The 22,772-nt window shown below is 21.2% G+C and overlaps 2 protein-coding genes across 3 annotated transcripts in view; one reads left to right on the top strand and one right to left on the bottom strand.

Annotated features, from left to right (window-relative positions):
* The window catches only part of LOC127284938 (autophagy-related protein 2 homolog B), a 29,449-nt gene extending 15,766 nt beyond the window's left edge, over positions 1-13,683 (bottom strand). For both annotated transcript variants that reach the window (XM_051310664.1, XM_051310663.1), the window contains exons 1-9: positions 13,024-13,683; positions 10,090-10,402; positions 8,151-8,449; positions 7,657-8,061; positions 4,667-5,448; positions 3,078-3,198; positions 2,835-2,923; positions 1,448-1,957; positions 42-317 (exon numbers count right to left, since the gene is read on the bottom strand). In XM_051310664.1, the coding sequence (XP_051166621.1) occupies positions 42-317; positions 1,448-1,957; positions 2,835-2,923; positions 3,078-3,198; positions 4,667-5,448; positions 7,657-8,061; positions 8,151-8,449; positions 10,090-10,402; positions 13,024-13,206 (2,978 nt within the window). In that variant the 5' untranslated portion in view covers positions 13,207-13,683. The remainder of the gene's footprint in view (positions 1-41; positions 318-1,447; positions 1,958-2,834; positions 2,924-3,077; positions 3,199-4,666; positions 5,449-7,656; positions 8,062-8,150; positions 8,450-10,089; positions 10,403-13,023) is intronic.
* Positions 13,684-13,907: 224 nt separating this feature from the next.
* On the top strand, positions 13,908-19,658 carry LOC127284970 (transmembrane protein 179). The gene is made up of 2 exons (XM_051310712.1): positions 13,908-14,251; positions 19,053-19,658. The coding sequence occupies exons 1-2, from the start codon at positions 14,142-14,144 to the stop codon at positions 19,606-19,608; spliced, it is 666 nt and encodes a 221-aa protein (XP_051166669.1). The 5' UTR covers positions 13,908-14,141; the 3' UTR covers positions 19,609-19,658.
* The last annotated feature ends 3,114 nt before the right edge of the window (positions 19,659-22,772 follow it).

The following is a 22,772-nucleotide window of genomic DNA, read 5'->3' on the forward strand; positions in this document are numbered from 1 at the left end:
TTTTTTTTTAATAAGCAAAATAATAAAAATATTTTTCTTACTTGGGATATATTGATTCTTGTAAGAGATTTGGCGAAAAATCGAGACCAATGTGTGTATCCGGTGATGTGTACATTGGTCTTGGCGCTGACGGTTCCCACAATAATAGATCAGAATTAAAACGATTGTACAATAATTCATACAAATGTTTCGATGGAATTTGAATTGAAGTACAAGGTAGACCAATTTCCAATTGTATTCTTGAACCACGAGTTCCCTCCTCAATAAATTCGAGCATTTCTTGACGATTTCCGGGAATAATCAATTCCTCACCATCTCTTTTGAAATATTAAAAAAAAAAAAAAAAAACATTTAGAAAATTTGGAAAAATATTAGAAATTACAATTATAAAATAAGTAAATTTTGTAATATTCAAAATGAGATGACAAATTTTGACAAATATCAGTTTTTAAATTAAAGGTAAATGCAAATTTGAAACGTTCAGCTTGAATTTTTGAAAACAGAAATTTTGTTTTTTAAATATTTAATTAAGAAATGAAAAACAAAATGTTTTTTATTTGGAAGGACGCATTAAAGTATTATTGAAAAAATAAATTTAGAAAAAATTAACAAAAAATTTTTGAAGATATTTGAAAACAATTTTGTTAAATTTGAATTGCTGTAGGTTTTTTTTATAACCTTTTGATAATAATAATAATAATAATAATTGAATTTTAGAGAATTTTGAACTAAAAAATGTTTTAAAAAAATTAAATTTTTGAAAATGTTGATAAAATTTATTAGAAATAATTAATTTTCCAAAGAATTTTTTAAATAATTAATTTTTCGAAAATTTAAATTAAAAATTTTTAGAAATAATTGAATTTCAGGAGATTTTAAATCGGAACTTTCATAAATTTTAATTGAATTTTTTTTTACATAATTTAAACAATAATTGAATTTAAAAGAATTTTCATTAAAAAAATATTTTAAATAAGAGAATTTTTAGAGAACTTGATTTAAATTATTATTTTGTGAAAAAATTTTAGTTAATATTAATTTAATAATTCAGTTTTGGAAGATGTAAATATACTAAAAAAGTAGTATTTTTATTTAAAAAATGTTTAAAAAAAAAGTCGAAAAAGTCGAACTTATTTTTTATTTTACCAAATTTCGTGTTTTCAAACGCAGTTAGAAAAAAAATCTTACACGAAATAGAAAATTCCAAGACCAAATAAAAAATTCAAGAACTTTTACATATAAAATTCAAGGACCAGGTCGCTAGACATCCTGAATTTATTTTTAAAAAAAAGAAATGAAATATTGAGAAATAAATAAACAAATAAAATTTCTAATAAATGGTTAAATATCAATTTAAAAAAGTAAAAAAAAATTAAAGAATTAAAAATGTAAAGCAACTAATAGTAAAAAATATTTTATAAAAAAAAAGTAATAATTATCATCAAACCTGTTATCAGTATCATTTCGTTCGCCTTGAGCTTGAGATCGAGAATGAGGCGTATCGGATTCGTGAATAATTCTTTTTGAACTAAACGGCGATGGTGCGTGTCTCGAGGCATTCTCCAAATTTTGAAGAGTATCATCTAAACTCGAGTCAGGTTCACCTTCCGAGCTATCCTCCAATGGACCACCCAAATGTTTTGGAAAAATTGTAATAACAATTCTCGGCCAACCAAAACCCTCACTATTGTCCTGTTGCAATGATGTGCCATCGGATTTTTCATCAGCCGATGCTTTTCCAATTTCCACAGGAACATCAGAATCGGCCTCAGTGTATGTCATGAGTAATTGTCGACATTGAATCTCATGTCGTGACAAATAACGTAATCGACTCTCCATTGATGAATGAATTTTTGTATCCATTAAATTGAAAGTGACATAGTCACCACGCACTGAACGTTTCCACCAGGGAACACGATTCATGTCGTGCAATGGTCTCATATCGGGAATTGGAAATCTTTTATTAAAAGACAAAAAAAAAAAAATTATTGTCATTTTTCATAAAAATATTAATTCTTTTTATACACAATAAATTTTTTTTAAAAATAATTTAAGGGGGGAAGCACAACCCCCAATTTTGACCGACTTAAATTTAAAAAGTTATATTTTTTTTCTTCCATCATTTGGGTCCTAAAAACGTAAAGAATGGTAAAAAAAAATAAAATTTTAATTTTTGACCATTTTAGAAATTAGTCTTAAAAAAATTAATTAAAATTAATTTATGGAAATTAATCAAATTTAGACTTTTGGATAAAATTTTTAAGATAATATCAGTAAATTTTCTATTTTAATTATATGTACAAAAAATCTGTTTCCAGACATTTTTTTCGAAAAAAATTTTGAATTTTCCAAATTCCGAATATGTTTATTTACCGAACGATTTTTCTTCCGAATTATTTTTTCCAAAAGTTTTTTCCGAGGCACTTTTAGCGAAAATTAATTTTTCCAAATCTATTATTTTAAATAGTTATTATATATTAGAATAATAATTCTTTCAGATTTGAACTTTTGAAAAAGTGTTTTAAAAAGTCTAAATTAAAAAAAAATTCAAAATTATTTTTTTTATAAAAATAACAAATATCTCTTCAATTGATTGTAGCTAATATTGTTTTTTAATTACAATCAATTAAAAATTAAAAGTATTTTTTGCAACTTTATTCTAACTTTAATTAGAAAAATTCTGCTTGAGTTTAAAAAAAAGTCGATAAATCGCATTTTCAGTAGTAAAATCAAAATAAATTTTTTTTTTATAATTATATGTAAAAAGTGTCAATAAAAATAAAAAAAAAAAACTTGTGTGAAAATAATAAATTAAATAGAAAGATATTATTTACCTTAGTTTTATGACACAATGAGGTGATGAAATTTTAATATCTGTCCTAGAATCTGGTAAGTGTGGACTCTCAAAAAGAGATTGCTGATTCTGTAAAAAGTAATTATTATTAATTATTATTATTATTATTATTTAAAAATTGAAAATCACTATACCAAAACTGTAAAATAGTCTACAAAAGAAATTGAAAAAATAATAAATTAAAATACAGGAAAATAAACTCTAATAAAAATAGAAAACTTACTAAAGCATCTCTCGTTGATGAACTTGAACTACAGGTGCAAATTGGTTGTGGATTTAAAACAGCAGAAATTCGATCAACAATCGTAACATCAATTTCGCTTCTTATTGGTCCCAATTTAATGCTGAAAAAAAATTATTCAAATATAATTAAAAAAAATTTTAGTATAATTTCAATTATTAAAAAAAAAATGTAATTAAAAATTCTATAAAACTCAATTAGAGTTAATTTTTAATTTTAGAATCGTATTTTTTTAATCAATCAGTTATAAAATTTGTTTTTACAAATTCTTAGTTTTTCATTTTTTTAAAAAACGTTTTATTTCGAAGTAAACCAAAAAATTTAGGATAATTCATCACAAATTTCAATTTAAAAGAAAATAAAAATGTGAATTGAAAAAAAAAAAAATTCCAGGTTCAATTAAAAATTCAAAGGGAATTCACGGTTTTTTCAATGAGTAACTGAATTCATGTCGTTTTCCCTGTTTTCAAGGTTTCAAGGTTCGGTTATTACCCGAGTCACAAAAAAAGAAGATTTAAATAACAGTATTCGAATTGACTTTAAGGCACAAAAAAATTCGTTTTAGTCGATTTAAATTCTAAAAAAGTAGATTTTTTTTTATTTTAATTAAATTTAATAATTAGTTAATAAATATTTTATTTCAAGTAACTAATGCTTAGATATTAAATTCATTATTTTAATTCCTTAACAGTAATAAGATAAGAATATTATCATGAAAATTCATTTGGAATATTTCAGAATCGAACAAAGACAAATTTTCAAAATTTTAATTAAGGAGGACCAAATTTATTAAAAAAAAAATGCTCAAAATTCTATTTTAAAAATTTTTTTAAGTCTAATTTAATCAATTCATTCTAAATTTTACAGAATTTAAAATAATATATCAAATAACTTTAAATAAAATTTTTAAAAATAATTGAATTTTCGAAAACTTACAATTCAGATTTTTGAAAATAATTGAATTTCAAGTGATTTTTGATTGCAATTTTCGGTAATTTCTGTTGTTAAAAAATTTATTAGAAATTACATACAAAAATTGAACTCTAAAAGCTTTTAATTGACAAATGCTTTTAAATAATTGAATTATCGAAGATTATTTTTAAAATCATTAAAAATAATTTAATTTCAAAAAATAATAATTAAAATCGATAAATAAAAATAAAAATGAAAAAAATAATCGTTATAAATAATTAAATAGTTGAAATTATTAAATTTCAGAAAGTTTCAGTTGGAAGATTTTAGAAATAATTTTTTAGAAGGTTTTAAATGAAAATTTTTTAAAGTAAGTGAATTTGAATTGAAATTTTTAGTTTTTTATTTGCTAATTTTTTTAAATTTTAGACAATTATTAAATTTCATAAAATTTTTAATTAAAAAATAGTTTAAAATAATTGAATTCGTCAATAACTACATTAAAATTATTATAATTTATTAATTTAGAGAAGAATTTTTGTTACAAATTTGTTAAATAATTGAAATAAAGAAGACCTGCATTTTATAGTGAAAAGACGTATTTTGTTTAGAAATTTTGTGAAAAATTCGGAAAAGTATGAATTAAAAAAAAAACTTACTCAATTTCCGTTCGTGGATGTGCAAATTTCGTGCTTTGTCCATGTCTTATTGCCTTTTCCGTGTGTTTAAAACACATTCGAAAATCCGTTGTATTTGAAAATCCCAATTTATTTGAATCCTTAAAAAAGGCAAGAAGTTCAATAAATTCCGTGACGGGAGTTATTGTTCCTTGACATGTGGAATTTGTTGAATTTGAATTGACTAATGACTCGACAATTTCTAAACTCGCGAGACTTAAACTACATGAAATAGATGAAAATTGAGCTGTTGTTTTTTCACTGGCCTCAATCACTAATGGTGCAGCAAGAATTCTTATATGACTAAGTTGACAGGCCTCAATAAACATTTTCGATGCTTTCTCAAAGTCTTTATTTCCATAGCCACTTGAAACAAAGAAATCCATATTTTTGAAAAATTCCTCAGCAATTATTTCCATTTGTCGTGTACTTGCTCTCGTTAAACCAATACCCTCGGTGCATAATGTTAAAATATCTTCATGAAGAAGAACCATGGCAATTGATGAAACTCTCACATGAAATTGTGATGTCTCAGCCGATGTATCCATATCTATACTTTGACGATATTTTTGATTTTTATGAACATTATTCATTGAACTTTTTGAACTAATACTCGAAGTTGTTATACTTCCGTCCATACTGGTGTTATTACTTGTTAGTGAATCGCACATTGAATTAGCGCCTGGTGCACGCATTGGAAGGAATTCATCTTCGTTGTCTGATTCCATTGTTGTTGATGACCAACCTTGTGTGTGCCTCAAATCCTGAAAATATATTTCAATTTTTAATTCACGAAACATTTTTATTTAAAATCATGTGATTTCACATGTAAATATTCTCCGCAGATTTTCTCGCAAAAATATTTGATAGATTGAGCTAAAATTTTATGGAGAACTTAAAAATAGTATAAGGAATTATCTAATAAAAAAAAAGTTCAAGGCCTTTTTAAGTTTTAAAAATTAGCAATTTTTTCATTAAAATTCTTCAAAAATTTAAGTGTAGGTATATTTTCAAAAATTTTAATGAAATTCTTTAAAAAATACAATTATTTTAAAAATCTGCAATCAAATTTTACAAAATTCTAATTAAGTAGGACAAATTTCTGAAAAAAATTCTTAAAATTCTATTTTTCAAATTTGGAAGTCTAATTTAAACAATTTATTCGAATTTAAAATTTTTGCATAGTTTTTAGTTTTAATAGATTTTTACAGATTTTTAAATTAATTTTTTTTAAATAATTTAATTACTCATTATTTTAAATTTAAAATAAATTTTCTGCAAATTTAAACTGCTGTAATTTTATTATTTTAAATTTCTGACAACAATTTAATTTTAGAGTTTTTATTTGAAACTTCTTTAAATAATTAAATTTTTAGAGAAATATTAAAATCATTAAAAATAATTGAATTTTAAGTTACAGTTGAATTTTTTTTTTAGAAATAATTGAATTTATTGATTTATTGATTAATTTATTGATTTTATTAAGTTTCAGACAATAATTGAATTTTACAGAATTGAAAATAATTTATCAAATAATTTTAGATAAAAATTCAAAAAATAATTTATATATATCAAAGATTTACAATTCAGATTTATGAAAATAATTGAATTTTAACTAATTTTTTATCGAAATTTTTGATCATTTCTGTTAGTGAAGAAGTTTTTAGAAATTACAAACAAAAATTGAATTTTAAAAATTGTTAACAGACAAATGATTTTAGAGGATTTAATTTTTGAAAAATATTATTAAAATTATTAAAAATAATTAAATTTTGGAAGAGTTGAAGTTAAAATTTTTAAATATAATTGAAGTTCAAAAGATTTTATTAATTTTTAGACAATAATTGAATTTTACAGAATTGAAAATAATTTATCAAATAATTTTAGATAAAAATTCAAAAAATAATTTATATATTTCAAAGATTTACAATTCAGATTTATGAAAATAATTGAATTTTAACTAATTTTTGATCGAAATTTTCGATAATTTCTATTAGTGAAGAAGTTTTTAGAAATTACAAACAGAAATTGAATTTTAAAAATTGTTAACTGACAAATGATTTTAGAGGATTTAATTTTTGAAGAATATTATTAAAATTATTAAAAATAATTTAATTTTGGAAGAGTTGAAGTTAAAATTTTTAAATATAATTGAAGTTCAAAAGATATTGTCAAGTTTCAGATAGTACTTAAATTTTATAGAATTGAAAATAATTTATCAAATAATTTTAGATAATCTTTTTTAAAAATAATTCAATTTTCAAAGATTTACAATTCAGATTATCGAAAATAATTGAATTTCAACCATTTTTTTGATTAGAATTTTTGATGATTTCTTTTGCTGGAGAATTTATTAGAAATTACAAACAAAAATTAAATTTCAGAAGTTTTTAATTTAAAAATGATTTTAGATGATTGAAATTTCAAAGAATATTATAAAAATCATTTAAAATCATTAAATTTTGGAAGAGTTAAGTTGATATTTTTAGAAATAATTAAATTTTATTTATTTATTTGTAGTTTACGTTTAAATTTTATAAGGTTTTAAATTGAAATTTTTTAAAATAATTGAATTAAAAACAATTTTGAATTGAAATCTTTGGTATTTTTATTTGCCGATTTTTTTTTAATTTTAAACAATTATTGAATCTCATAAAATGATTTAATTGAAAAATAGTTTAAGATAATTGAATTTGTGAAGAATTTCATTAAAATAATTGAAAATAATTTTAGTTAAAATTTTGTTAAATAATTGAAATAAAGAAGATCTAAAGAAAATCTGTATTGTATACTAAAAAGACGTATTTTATTAAATTTTTTTTTTTAATGTAAAAAAAGACGTATTTCGAAAAAAAATCGGAAAATTTGAAAAATAAAAAATTCATAAAGTCAATGGCATGAATTAAAATAAAATATTATCATTTTATTCTATATAATTAATTGTATAAATAATATATTGAAAATATTTTTACCATTGTCCGAAGACCTTGAAGTGGTTGAATTTTCTGAAGAAGTTCACGTTCAACACGATTAAAATCACTGTTTAACATTGGTTTTTCCGTACAATTTCTCGACGGCACATTACTCACATCCTCCATATCAGGTGATGCAAGTCCATGTGCCAATTCAATTAAAACATGCATTTGTCTTGGACTCAAAAATGTCGTGAACGAACCCAAAATCATTTCCAATTCCACTTTTGGCCCCGGCACCTCACCCTGTTTCACTTTCAATCTCAATTCCTGTCGTCCGGAAATTTTTGCAATTATTATTGGACTCTTAACACTAGTCGGTGAATTGTTTGCGTCACTATCGACGCCCGTTTGGAAACTTTGATTTGGTGATATTTGAGGTGATGAATATTGCGCATCGGAATTCTGAGGGTGGAAAAAAGAAAAAACATTTTTTATTTGTTTTGAAAAATAATAAAAAATTTAAAAACCAAAAGAAGAAGAATTTAGTTTACCTTTGAGTCGGGAGTAGAACAACGACTTCGTGAAGAAGTTCTTGCTGTGAAAGGAAATTCATCAGTGAATATTGTTACACCTTCTAAATAAAATTTCTTTGTCATAAATGCCGGAATGACGTATCCTTTCGATTGAAGATTTGGATCTAAATTTGCGTTACTTGGATCCGAGCCGGCCTCATCGGAATATTCTAAATTTCTTATTCTTATTTCCAAAGCAACACCTGTTCTCGATCCCAATGGCATATGTTCCATTCGAATTACTGTGTTTAGAAATCTGACTTTGATTTTGCACAGAACTGAAACATTTTTTTTTTTACAATTACAAAAAGTTGTTTTTCCTAATCTAAAATAAACTTATATATTTTAAGTATTTTCAATTTTTTTGAATTAATTATTTTATCACTTTTAAAAAATAGTAATGGAAAAAATGATAACAAAAATTTTTGATTTTGTAAAAAAATTTGTAAAAAGTAATTATATTTTTATTTTCTAAATATCAGATAAATAAATCGATTCGTTTTGACTGCTGAAAAAAATGTAAAATCGATTAAAAATTATTTTTTAACTTTAAAAAAATAATAATTAAATTTCAAACAAAAAATTGATTAAAAATTCTTTTTTTATAGATTTCAAAATTTTAATATAATTTGATTTTTAAATATTTGAATTTTATTGTTAATGAATTAATTTTAAAATGTTGTGAATTTGAAAAAAAAGAATAGTAAAATTTTAAAAAATATTGAATACGATTCTAATTTGAAAGAATAATGCAAATATAAAGCTCATGTTCAATTTCAGGGATTACAGTAAGTTTTTTCTTGAAAACAGGTAAAAAGGTGAATCATTTACTGAAAATAGATGACAAAAAGCTGATAAAAAAAAAATGATAGTTAAAACCAATTAACATGCAAAATAACAAATTTCTATCTATTTAAATATTAATTAATTGAAATTTTTCATCATTACTAGCATTAATAGTTTATAAATCAGGAAAAATTAATTTTTTGATAAATTGAAACTTAAATCAATAATAATTTAATTTCGATTTTAAATTTTAAGAAATTAAAATTCGAAAATATTGAAATTCAAATAATTTTAAACTTAAGATTTAAATAAATCGAAATTAGTTATATAAAATTAAAATCAAATAAAATTTCGAAAAATTGAAATTCAGTAAATTTGAAACTTAAATCAATTAAAATTTAGATCTTTTAAAACTTAAATCAATTAAAATTTAGATCTTTTAAAACTTAAATCAATTAAAATTTGTTTAATTGAATATCGAATAATTTGACACTTAATTCAATTAATCTTTAGATAAATTAAAACTTTGTTAATTTTAATATTCGATCAACTGAATTTTCATTTGATATTGATTAACATTTAAATTAAAAAATTTGTTTTTATCAATAAAAATTAGAATTGATTGAAAGTTCGGATAACTTTAAAGTTAAATTAAAAATTTCGATTCAATTAAAATTTGAATGAAAAAAATTTAATTAAATTGATTAATTAAATTAATAATAATTATAAATACAATAAATTAAAATTGGACAAATTTTAAACTTAATTCAATTAATATTTAGATAAATTGAAATTTCGTTAATTTTAAAATTCGATCTATTAAATTTTTAATAAAAAATTTATTTTTCAGTTACTTTCCCGATTTTCAAAATTTCGCCTTTTTTTAAAAAAAATAATTGATTAACTAAAATTAAAAATAATTTACAAAAAATGCAAATAAAATTTTATTAATTAATTAAATTAATTTAAAAATACTAATTCAATATTTTTACGAGAAAAAAAAAATCTTCGGTAAATTATAAAAGAAATACTCGAATAAAAATTGAATTTTGAAAAAATAGAATTAATTTGAAACATAAATACGTAAATTAAATAAATTTTTAATTAAAAGATAGATTATAATTTATTTTACTTGAATCTATTGTTTGTGCGAAAAGTTCAACACTCTCGAGTGGCTGTGAATTTCCAGCGTCTTTAGCGTCTTCTTGAAGACATTCTTGAGCGAGTTGCATACTAGAACTCATTGAGCTCAACATAGATTCAAACATCGATGTTCCTGTGTCTTCCCGTTTTCTTGGCTGAATCGTCAATCGAAGTCCTTTAATTTCAATGTAACTCGGTTCCGTTAACAGCTTCAACCACGGAATGCTTATCGACATTTCGTCGACGGAACCGTCGATAAATTGAAACGGCAACTGTTGCTGTTTGCCCATCTCGTTCAGGGCCTGAAAAACAAAATCATTTTTTCACTAAAATCTCAATTTTTAATAGCTGATAATAATAATAAATCTAATTTTTTATTTTTGGAAAAAAATAAAAAATTAATTATTATAAAAAAAATTATTTATATATATATATATATTTTTTGTGTAATTATTTAAATAATTATTTAATTAATTATTTATTTATTGAGCCTTGAAATTCAAAAGTGAACTTGACTTACTGCATAACAGATTAAATTTTCTTTTTTTTGTATCGATTAATTAATCAATTGATTATTAATTTGCTATAATATAGTGAATCTATAATTGCATTAATAAATCACATATTGTAGAATAACAAAAAAAGAGGCAAAGATATATACATATGTATAAATGCGATTATAAGCGTGTTGTTAATGAAGAAATAAAAAGAATTAATTATATTGTGTTATGGACAATATTAATTGGAAAAAACAAAAATTAAAATAACTCCACGGTAAATAAATATATATTTTTATGATAATTTCAATGGAGCTTATCAAATATATGGTGTAGAAATTATTTTTAAATAATCTATAATCTAAAACAAAGAAAGAAAATTTATATATATATGCGTAAATAGATTTCTATAGGCACTTGAATAAATGAAAAACATTATAAGAAAGAAATAAGCCGTGGTGTGATGACTCAGAAATATAAATTTCTTATGCAAAAATTAAATATTTATTATATAAATAAATTTTCATAAATTATTATAAATTATTTTTATTATTATTATTATTCATATGTGGAATTATTAATTAAAAAATATGTAGAATTTTTAACAACAAGTTTAGATAAATAAATAGAAAGTATGAAAAATTTAAGGAGAGGAATCAATTTTATTTCGATTGTAATTTACATAAATTGAATTATATTTTTATTTTAAATTTACTAAATTGATATTTACACTAATTTTTCAACGTGAAAAATTAGAAAAAAAAAGTTTATTAAAATCGAAATAAAAATATTTTGTAAAAAATATGTTCAATATTTTGAATTTTCTGAATTAAAAAAATAAATAAAATAAAACGATATTTATTACTAAATATTATCGATTATTGTTATATTAGAAAAATTTGAAATAAAAACAAAGAAACATTATAAAAAAAAAAGTTTTTCAATTTCAAAAACATTTAAAAAATTATGATTACAAAGAAGTTTCAAATTCAAATTGACATAAATGTTTTTAAAAAATTTTCACACTTTAAATATTTTTAAAAAATTTTAAACTATAAAATATTTCAAAAAAGTCTAACTTTTAGAAATAAAAAATTATTTTTCTAATAGATAATTAAATTATCAAAAATTCTGTAAAAGCTATTAGGGAATAATTTTTTTTTAATTTGCTTTTATTTATTTATTACTAGACTGTAGTGGATAAACATTTTTTTTTTAAATTTATATTTAATACATATTTTTTTAAATTCAATTTTGTTTATTCTAAAATTTTAAAATTCATCTTTTCACCAATTGGCAAATATACTCTACCGAAATTATATCCAAAGTTATCTTTGTATAAAAATTATCATAACCAGTTAATAAAATATTTAAAAACGTATCGATTTATTTATTTATAAAATTTTAATATAAATTATTACAATGTTATTGACGTTTAAAAACAATTTTTTAAAAAACATTAATTTGTTGAATAGTTTTAATTTTGTTATTTTCTTTGATAAAAAAATACATAAAAATATTTCCCGATACTTGTAGTATTAAATTTATCGTTTAAATAATTATTAAAAAAACAAACTACTTAAAAATGAACTTTTTAAAAATGTTACGTAAGTAAAAAATAAATAAAAAAAAAAAATAATGATTTTTATCAGCCTTGATTTATTACATATGAGGAAAATTAAAAAAAAAATTTATACATTTAAAAGTAGAAAAGAAAAACAATAAATGAAAAAATGAGAATATATTAAAATTATATTTTTTTTTATTAAAATTACAAAACTTTTTATGAAATTTCTCCTTTCGAATGAGAAGTAGGTACCACAAAAGAAAACTTAAATTTCACAACAATCCCTTTCCCTATATATAGCCATGACCCAATTTTAATTTTTATTTACCAAAACACTTCCAATTGGAGTTCTAGGGGAAAAAATCCCTCTATTTAAGAAACAAAGGAAAATAGTATTAAAAAATAATAATAATAGCAATAATAATAGTAATAATAATAGTAATAATAATATAAAATTATAATAATAATAATAATTAAAAAAAATAATAACAACAACAATAATTAATAATAAAAGTAATAACTAGCAAACAAAAGAACAGTTCCTTTTGTTTATTATTATTTATTTTTAATTATTTTAATATAAAACATTATTTCTCAAGAAACAAATTCTTTATAATTCTTTTTTTAAAAAACACAACTAAAGGTAATGGAAAAATAAACAAACGCGTAGATTTCATTTAAAAAAAAAAAAAAAATAATATATATGCGTGGGAAAATAAAAATCCAATAGCGCATTATCAGCTCTCTCGAGGGTCACACTATACTGATAATAATAATAACAATAATAATAATAAAAAAAAAATAATAAGAATAATATTTTTGTACATATAGATTGAAACAAAGAAAAAATTGCAAATACCTGAACGTCGAGTTTGACATTTGTCACAGAGCCAGTGCCATTGCAAAGATTGACAGTGAGTTGATCGAGGGTGAGTTTTTCTTCGAGAAATTGTCCCAGATACCTTTGCAAAAGGTACCTGCAGGCCGTATTCTTGATACCCTCGGTCCATTGAAAGCGTCCCAATGGATTTAACCACGACATATTATTTTTTTCTTTTCGCCCCCCGCTCGAGAAGAAAAAAAAACGGGACACCGTTCACATCACACACACTCCACTTTGTTTGTAATATTTGACACTTATTAATATTTAGATTCACGTTGAGAAATGTTGATAATAAGTTTCTCCAGGAACTCTAATTGTCGTCATATATGCGCGAAATAATCAAATGTTAGGTTAGGTTTTATGATATACTCTACTCTTGGATGAAAAATGCGTCGAGGATTTTTATTTTTATAATTCTCCACATTCGCGATACACGTGTCCTATTCCCGGGGACAATCACAATAAACATAATAATAAAACACGCGTTGTCAAGAATTATAAACGAATTATTAAATTTGACACCACAATGTCCTGGAGGTAGCGCGATGTTTTTATTGTTTTCATAATAATTCCAAACACACAAGAAACGTCAGAGGCTCTTTGGTTACTTTTTCATTGATTGAAATCAGCTGATGTCGCAGTATTTTCTCTCCTTGTCTACTACCAGGAACGTATCAATGTAATGAAAAATAAAAATTACTCTAAAAAGAAACTTTTTTCATGTCACTACATAACTAAAAACAACAATTTTTTCTATAATTATTTAGTTTATTGTGAAATGGATTTGAAATAGAAAGACAGAGATAAAATGAAAATTTTATTCTCAGACGATTTATGAAAATGTGTACGGCACTTGTCTGACATTTTCCTTTTGTTGATGCGAAGAAAAAGAATGACAAGCGTAACAAGTGAGGAATATTAAAGAATTAATTTGATTGTTGAATATTAAATTGAATTGATTTACTAATTAAAGGAAGTCGAGTGTACTTTGTGATTGATAGGTCATTGTGCATTGCGCGTAACTTTTTACGCAGGTGTTGTTTTTTTTTAAATTGTTTATGAAGGTGACATAACCTCAAAAATTATCAACGTAAATGGCTCTTGCAAATATTTTATTATTGAGCCAAATTGCGGGCTATTTTGTTGCACTTATTTTATCATTATGCATTATTGTGCCTATGAGTTTACATCAAAGTGAATTTCGGTGAGTTATTTATTATTAATTTTCTCGATATTAAAACATTTTACAAACTCTATTTTTATAGTCAATAAATTTTAGTTCAAGTACTTTAATTTATTATTACACATTTTGACATATAAATAATATAAAACTCAAATAAAAATCATTTATATAAAAACAAAATTTCTTATTCTAATCGAAATATTCAAATTTGAATTTATTTAATTTTTAATTTATCCAAATTTCGATTTAATTAAATTTTATTCTACTCTAAACGATCGAAATTTCAATTAAATGTAAATTTTAATTGAAATTTTAACTGATACGATCTTCAATCAGTTCTAATTTTTGTTAGACAAAATAAATTTATTAATTAAAATTTTAATCAAAAGCTATTTGAATTTATCGAAACTTAAAATTAATGGAATTTTCGACTTATTTTAATAAGATGCGACTTTTTCGACTTTTTTTTTTACATTTTTTACAAAAATTTTTAAACAATATACGCCTTTTTAGTATACAATGCAGATCTTCTTTCTTTTAATTATTTAACAAATTTTTAATAAAAATTCTTCTCTAATTTAATTATTTTTAATAATTTTAATGAAATTTTTGACGAATTCAATTATCTTAGACTACTTTTCAATTACAAAGTTTATGAAATTCAATAATTGTGTAAAATTAAAAAAAAATCAAATAAAATACAGAAAATTTTAATTCAAATTCAACTATTTTCAAAAATTTTTTATTAAAAACTTTCTCAAATTTAATTATTTCTATAATTTTCCATCTAAAACTTTTTGAAAAATAATTTCAACTATATAACTTTTTTGAAATTTAATTATTTTTAATGATTTTTATAATATTCTTCAAAATTTTAATTCTGTAAAATTTAATTATTGTCTGTTATTTAACAAACAGTCAAACTAACTCTTCAAAAATTCAATTATTTTTAATAATTTTAATATTTCTTTAAAAATTCAATTATTTAAGAAAGTTTCAAACAAAAACTCAAAACTTGTATTGTCAGAAATTAAAGAAAGAAAAAAAAACTACAGCTGTTTAAATTTGTAGAAAATTGATTTCAAATTAAAAATATTCTGCAGTTTAATTATTTAAAAAAAATTTAATTTAAAAATCTGTAAAACTTAATTATTATCCGACAATTTTTTGTACCATTAAAACTAAAAAGTATACCAAAATTTTAAATTAGATATCAAAAAATTTTTAAAATGAAACTTTAAATATTTTTCTTTTAGAAATTTGTTCTATTTAATTAAACAGGGTGTCTAACGATCAGGAAAATCAGGGAAAAGTCAGGGAATTTCTTTAATTTTCTGAAATTTTTTATGAATAAATTAAAGTAACTATTAGTTTCAAAATTTTTTTTACTTTTTTCTCAAAGCAAATACAAATTAAAAAGTTGGCCTTCACACTCCATTATTAAGCATGTGATATATCTTATATTCATTAAGTAAATAATTATTTACTACTATTTTTTAAATCTAATAAATGATTTTTTAAACTTGGATAACAATTAATTAATTTTTCTCAGTTAAATATTTGCTTTTTTAATATAAATAAAAATTATTTGATACAATTTTATTTTATCAGTTCAACTTCAAATAAAGTAAATTATTCATTAATACGAATAATTTATTATTTACTAGCAAATTTAAACGCGCGCAAGCGCGCCAAATTGAGTGTTTAATTGTTTGTTATAAAGAAATAAAAAATTAATATTATCAATAATAATTTAATTTATTAGAATATTATTACATATTAAATGATAATAATGAAAATTATATGTTTACAGGCCTCGGATTATAAGACTTTTTCCGACTTTTTTCAAAAATACGACTTTTATCGACTTATTTTAATAAAATGCGACATTTTTTTTTACATTTGAAAAAAAATGTAAATAAAATACATTTTTTTAGTATAAAATGTAGATCTTCTTCAGATCTTCTTAAATTCAATTATTTAACAAATTTTGAACTAAAATGATTCTTCACTAAATTAATTATTTTTAATAATTTTAATGAAATACATCACAAATTCAATTATATTAAAATTATTTTTCAATTAAAATTTTTATGAAATTTAACAATTGTTTATAATTTAAAAAAAATATATCACAATAAAATTGAATTATTTTTTAAAAATTTCAATTCCAAATAAACTAAAATTCAATTATTACCCGAAATTTTAATTCGAAATCAATTAAAAATCCAATAATTATCCAAAATTTTCAATTTAAAATTTAATTATTTACCAAATTTTCAATTTAAAATTAAATAAAAATCAATTATTTTCTAAAATTTCTATTTAAAATTAATTATCCAAATTTTCAATCAAAAATGAACTTAAATTAAATTATCATCCAAAATTTCAATTCAAATTCAATTATTTCCCAAAATTTTCAATTCAAAATGAACTAGAATTCAATTATTTTCCAAATTTAAAATCAAATAAAATTTCATTATTCTCAAAAATTTGAATTCAAAATTAATTGAATTTTCAATAATTTTAATTTAGAAGCATCTAAAATTTAATTATTTCTAAAATTTTTCACCGAAAATTTTTTTTTTGAAATTTAATAATTTCAATTATAACTCTGAGGAAATTCAATTATTTTTAACTATTTTAATAATATTCTTTGAAATTTCAACTATCTGAAACCATTTTTCAATTAAAAATGATTTTCAAATTATTGTATTTTGTCCGCATTTTCTAATAAATTTTTAGTGAAATCATCTAAAATTTTAATTACAAAACACTTAAAGTTTCAATTAATTTCAAAAATCTCAATTTTAAATCTTTGAAAATTCAATTAAATTTAAAAAATGTTTTCCAAAAATTGTTTGATAAATTATTTTTAGTTCTGTAAAATTTAATAATTGTTTGAAAATTAACAATATCTTTTGAAATTTAATTATTTCTTAAATTTTCAACTTTAACCCTTCGAAAAGGATTATTATTAAAAAAAAAATTTTTATTTAAAAATCTGTAAAATATTTTTGTTAAAATAAAAAACAAATCCACTTTTTTTTGGAATATAAATCGTCTAAAACGACTTTTTGTGTCTTTAAGTTGATTCGAGGCCTGTGTTTTTATAACTAATATTTAATAGGTATTCGTTGGCCCCTGGTACCTTAAAAATTAATTTTTAAAAATATTTTTTTTTCAAATTACTATCTTGTACGAAATTTCCCGGCGCATCTTTTTTCTCATCATAAATTTTTTGTATTTGTATACAATTTTTGAATCAATATACAACTTTAAAAAAAATTTCATTGGTAAACGTTGTGTACTTCAGCTTCGTGAATTGAATTTTCAAATTTGGAATTTTAAAGAAACTTATTCCGAAATTTGGAAACACAATTATACAACTTTGGCAAAAATGAGAAAAAGAATTGTCACACGTGATATCAGAAAAGACCAACTTCAAGTTAGGACAGAAGGACAGACCAAGCATTTTATTATTATATAATTTCCAATACCCACACATTTAACTTATAAAAATTTTTACGGCGTCGAATATTAAATTATTGAATTTCTATTTAGCAAAATTGTATAAAGTTGATTTTATACTATGCAAAATTTTCAATTTACATTTAACTAAAATTCGATTTAAAAGAATTTCTATTTAGCAGAACTCTTATAAAGCAGTTTTTCTAATACTTTTTAAAAATTTTAAATTAATATAATTTCAATTTAACGAAATTTATGTCTATAAAAATTGACAAAAAAAGAACTAAGTAGAATTTTTCTTAAATGAGAATTCTGTTAAATAAGAATTAGTTGGAATTAAAATTTATTAAAAAAAAAAATTAAAATTTTTAATATAAACTTTGTAAATTAAGAATTTTGTTAATTGTGGATTTATTCAATGACAATTCTGTTATGTAAATGTTTTGATAAATCGGAATTTACTAAACTAACAATTCTGTTAAAAAAATTGTTCTTTATGCAATTTTTTTTGACATAAATTCCGTTAAATTGAAATTGTATTAATTTGAAATTCGATGTACTAGAAAATCTGCTTTATATAATTTTACTAAATAAAAATTTAATAATTTAAGATTTGACGCCGTAACAATTGTTTTAAATTAAATGTTGAGAATATTTATACATCCCCAATTAGTTTTTTTATTTCACTGAAATATTTTATTTTTTACGAAACATTATTTATTTGGTTCAAATACATATGAAATTAGTGGATAATAGACAGGTAAATGATTTAACTGCATAAAAATAAATTTTATTTGATCAAAATAAAAAATTTTCCAGTGTAATTTAGGTCATGGAAAAGTCAGTGAAATGTCAGGGAATTTTTTTTCCTAGCAGTTGTTAGACACCCTGATTTAATTAAAATTTTAAAAAAATCTATTTTTTCGACATTTTTTAGAATCTAAATCGACTAAAACTACTTTTTTTGTGTCTTAAAGTCAATCCGAGGCCTTTAATTATTGACTGAGGGAATATGTATCTAAATAAATAAATTAAATTTTTATTAAAATTTAAAAAAAAAATTTTTTGAGCATTTTCGGAGTTTGAAAATATTAAAATTTTTAAAAATCCCTACTATTGATTGAAATTGTATAAAATAATCTGCAATGGAAAATAATAAAAATTGCGAAAGAATTTAAAATTTTTAGTTTTTGAAAATTTCGAGTTTTATTTAAAAAAATTATTAATATTGTTTTTTAATTTACCATCGTATATTAGTTTTAAGTATTCAATATTTTCATGAAAAAAAAATTAACAACCTTATAAGAAGCCGTAATTTCGAAATGTTGAATTTAATTTTTATTTTTTTCAGAGGTCACTGTTTATTATTTTCCACGGGAATATGGCAAGAGACAGACGGTCAATTTGTTGCTCATTGGGCATCGCAACTTTATTGCAATTATACAATTTTTGTTGGTATTATTCTACATGTTGCATCGGCAGTACAAATTTATCGTCTCTCAATGTTTATGAAACGTGGCGAGGATAGTTCATTTTTGTCGGCATTCATTGACGTTGTCTCATCAATATTTCTCACAACAATAACACTTATTGCGGCAATTTTAATAACACTTGGATTTATGACATGGTGCCAATGTATGACCAAAAGATTTCCATCATGTGAACTTGCCGCTGGTAACGATATTGATAAAGCAGATGGAATTAATACATCGAGTTTTCATATAGAATTGGGCACCGCTCAATTTGGTGCATGGAGCAGTCTTTCAATTTGGGTTGGACTCTCGGTATTTGCCGTATTAAAATTACTTCGTTATCATCAATTGGAAAATATGAAAGTCTCAATGTATAGAGAACGACAGAAATTAATTGAAGCAGCAACGAGTTCACAGAGTCAGGATATCAGTTAATTTTTTTTCTTTGCTTTTTTTTTCTTGATATCAACTTCAATCCAGTGATGGTGAGTTTTTTTTTCTTTTCCTTTAATGTTTCACGAAGTTTAACCGATTAAATTTTAATTTTATAAAAAGTATTTTTTATTCTGTTTAGCATTTTTTCGTTTTTTTTTTTTTATTTCCTTTTTTCCTTGTATTTTTTTTAAATAACTAAAAATGAAATGAAAATAAATTTCTTTCTATTTCAGAAAAGAAGTCTTGGAAATTATTGAAGAATTTCGCTTTGTGTTTAAATAAAAAAAAAATATATGAAAACCTCTTCGAGTATTACATCCTCTATTTAATGGAATTTTCTCTTCAATTGTGAATTGACGAGAAAGGAAACATATCTTGATTCTAAAGTCAGAATTCTATATTTTTTTAAACATTCATTCAAATTTCTGTATTGTAGTCGTTTCATTTTTTCTTTCTAGAGAAAAATTGCAACTTACCTCAAATTATTTGTTAATTATACAAATATTAATGTTTGCATTAATGTGAATAGTAATTAAATTAATCAGTACGATTAATAAAAAATTATTTATTTAATATTAATTAAAAAATTTACTTTAATTAAATAATATTAAATAAATGAATAATTTAATTAATGTAATAATTATTCAGTAATATTTAGTTAATTTTTCCCTATTGTGGAAGAATTATTAGTCATTGCTTTGAACAATTTTGTAAATTATTGATATACTTTATAAATTAAGTATCAATATATAATATGTACATTTATTACTATTTTATTATATCTTATGAGTTATCCACTTTTCAAAGAATGTATCAAAAATCTAAATACAAAAGAAGTGGAATTTAATTGAATATATAATTTACGTTACATTTAATATAATTCAATTTTATTAAAATTTTAATTGTATACATTTTTAAATTATTTTGTACGCAATTGTTAGTCATCACCTGTATATATACTATAATTAAATCTCTTTTTTACACAATACTATAGAAATTTTATTTTTTCATCATTCTTATTCTAAATCTACTTTAAATAATGAGTTTGTTTTGAATATACAAGTACCTATATGAAAAAAATCAATAATTAAATTTTTTTTGTGGATCATTCTCTCATTGTATATAAGAAAATTAATTAATTTGGTTAATATTATTATTATTATTATTATTATTATGTTCAAAAAATTGAGTAGATTCGATTGAAGCTAATTATACAGAAACTTTTTGGAATTTCTGATCACGAATGTGATATCGTAAAATTATATTTAAAATATAAAATTTTAAATTCAAAAAATTTGGAAAACCAAGAAACTTTTCTACAATTATTGAAATTGTGAATATTTTCAAAAATTTTGTTGCAATTTAAAATGATGTAATTTTTTTCTTTTTTTTTTAGTTAAATTGAATTAAACAGATTGTATAAATAAATCTATTTATATTTCTTTACTTCATTTTTACGCTAATTTAATATTAAATTTCAACTGTATAAATAAAATTATGCATTCATGTTTTACCTATTAGAATGGAATAGAATAGAATTTATTATGCAAATAAAATAAATTTAATATATTTTACCTAGGTATATAAATAAGTTAAATTTTTTTTCACATTTCATAAGTAGAAATTTTTACAATTTCGAAAATTGTTATTACATATTTGAAACTTGTTTGTCCATTAAAAAAAATGCGATTTCTAATGTTTTTATTCCTCTTTTTTATTTTTTATACATTTTGCGAAAGTCGCAATACAGAATTATATTCTGATGAAGAACATGCGGCTAGTAAGACAAAAAAATATATTTTTTTTAGAAATTTTAATTTTAATTCAAAGAATATTTTTAAAAAATTAAAAAAATTTTCTTTTTAATTTTTTTTACATCTAATAATTATTATTTAATAATAAACGGGACAAATTGGTACATAATTTTTATTAAATTAAAATTTTTCTTTTTTGTTTTAGTATAAACTTTATTATTAAAATCGTTCACTTGATTTCAATGCTTGTCTTACTAATTTTTTCTATAATTCTAATTAAAATAATAGAAAACAATATTGTTGCAATGAGAGAAATAAAAATATATCGAGTGTTTAATAATAATAATTTAAAAAAAATCTATTACAGTGGTCTGTACAGAACCTATAGTCGAGCGACCTAACTGGTATACTTGCACAGGACATTCAGGTGTAAGATTTTTTAATAGAATAAAACAGGGCAAAGGTAAAGGATCTTTCAAATTATTTTATTTATAAATTATTATTAATTACTAATATAAAAAAAAAAATATGTAATTTTGTTTATATTTTTATTTAATTCCTCGATTCGTGTAGAAAACAAAAACTTCAATTTTATAAAATTTATTTTGTAAGTTATATTTTATTTGAATTCTTTTTATTTCTATTTTTTTTCTTCTTTTAAATATTTGATTTTTAGATTTAATTTTTTTCAAAAATTTAAAAATTTTTTTTTTTTATTTTTTACTGTATAGAATAGAATTAACTAAATTTCTAAATTTTTTTTCAATATCATTTGAGAAAAATGAAAAAAAATCGAAAATAGCTAATCAACCACGTAAACTTTTTTTTCTCCATTTTTTTTTTTTTTTTGCTTTTAAAATATTTTGCATCAATTAAATTTATTTATGCATTGTTTATTATATATAATTTTTTTTCTTTTTTAATTTGTTACAGAGCTTTGTGTAGATGAAATTATAATCGACGATATTCCTTATTACTTTTGTGCAAGAAGAATTCCAATTACTGATGGACCATTTGAATTATATTAAATTAAATTTTAATTATTTTACTATGTTATTTAACTTGCATGTAAATATGTACACCGATATTCAGTTTAAAATATAATTATATATAATAATAAAATGCTTGGTCTGTCCTTCTGTCCTAACTTGAAGTTGGCCTTTTCTGATTTCACGTGTTTTTTTTTAATACTACAAGATAGTAATTTGAAAAAAATTTATTTTTAAAAATTAATTTTTAAGGTACCAGGGGCCAACGAATACCTATTAAATATTAATTATAAAAATAAAGCACTCGAATCAACTTAAAGACACAAAAAGTCGTTTTAGTCGATTTATATTCCAAAAAAAGTAAATTTGTTTTTTATTTTAACAAAAATATTTTACAGATTTTTAAATAAAAAATTTTTTT

Source organism: Leptopilina boulardi, unplaced genomic scaffold (genome assembly GCF_019393585.1).
Source record: "Leptopilina boulardi isolate dan_hultmark-lab unplaced genomic scaffold, ZJU_Lbou_2.1 LbouV2_327, whole genome shotgun sequence".
Lineage (NCBI taxonomy): Eukaryota > Metazoa > Arthropoda > Insecta > Hymenoptera > Figitidae > Leptopilina > Leptopilina boulardi.

Bases quoted from the DNA above. Each gene is read 5' to 3' on its own strand.
- LOC127284970 (XM_051310712.1), top strand. From the start codon at position 14,142: ATGGCTCTTGCAAATATTTTATTATTGAGCCAAATTGCGGGCTATTTT. The intron at 14,252-19,052 runs GTGAGTTATTTA...TATTTTTTTCAG, and splicing joins TTACATCAAAGTGAATTTCG to AGGTCACTGTTTATTATTTT.